Below are 678 nucleotides of genomic sequence, written 5' to 3'. Positions count from 1 at the left end.
CGGGGGGGAAGAGGTCAAGACAGTCTCCCCTGCCTCGCTTGCATACATGCACTTCCCAATTCCCTTCATACACAGGCCTGCACACACACTCAGGTCGTAGCTGTCCCCAAAGAAATACACAGCAAAGAGCCGGGTACGCGTTAACAGCAATCACATACCCTGCTGAGCTGCATCCGCCGCGGTAGAGCCACAGTGAGTGATGACTGATTGTACTTAATGTAGTGGAACCTGGCCGGGGAAGTTGGCCAGAGGCAGGAGCTCAGCGTGTGCATCTGGGTTCCTTCGTACGACCCATTCACAGTTAATGCAAACTTCCTCTCTGAAGCGAAGGAGTTTCAAACTTAAGTTCTTCAAAAAACATGGATAATTTGTTTGCACAATAATGTAATACAAGTTCTTCTTAACTAATGACTCCATTTTGATACCCAAGTTATAGAATAGACTCATTTATCTGAGTCGTTGGTTTTCAGCTTAGAGCTCCTGTACAGAACATGCCGTGTGGTAACTTGCTGTAGTACCACCGCACTGCCAGCAACCGCTCGGTGGTTGCTGAGACCACCGCGCTATTCGTTAGATAATGATTCACAGCTTGTCAGAGTTTTGGTGGGGAGGGGGAAAATCACTCTCTCCTGAAGTCCGAAATTTTCAAAGTAGCTCAGTGATAAGACAGTAAGTGGT

The 678-nt window shown here is 47.6% G+C and overlaps 1 protein-coding gene across 1 annotated transcript in view; it reads right to left on the bottom strand.

Moving 5' to 3' along the window:
• Window positions 1–319, bottom strand: part of LOC104498900 (cytosolic phospholipase A2 epsilon-like) — a gene marked incomplete at its 5' end in the record, with an annotated part of 12346 nt that extends 12027 nt beyond the window's left edge. The window contains one exon of the mRNA XM_010142337.1: window positions 159–319. Within this exon, the coding sequence (XP_010140639.1) occupies window positions 159–319 (161 nt within the window). The remainder of the gene's footprint in view (window positions 1–158) is intronic.
• Between the last annotated feature and the right edge of the window lie 359 nt (window positions 320–678).

This window comes from Buceros rhinoceros, unplaced genomic scaffold (assembly GCF_000710305.1).
Source record: "Buceros rhinoceros silvestris isolate BGI_N320 unplaced genomic scaffold, ASM71030v1 scaffold9738, whole genome shotgun sequence".
Lineage (NCBI taxonomy): Eukaryota > Metazoa > Chordata > Aves > Bucerotiformes > Bucerotidae > Buceros > Buceros rhinoceros.
This window is presented reverse-complemented; position numbering and strand designations above follow the sequence as displayed.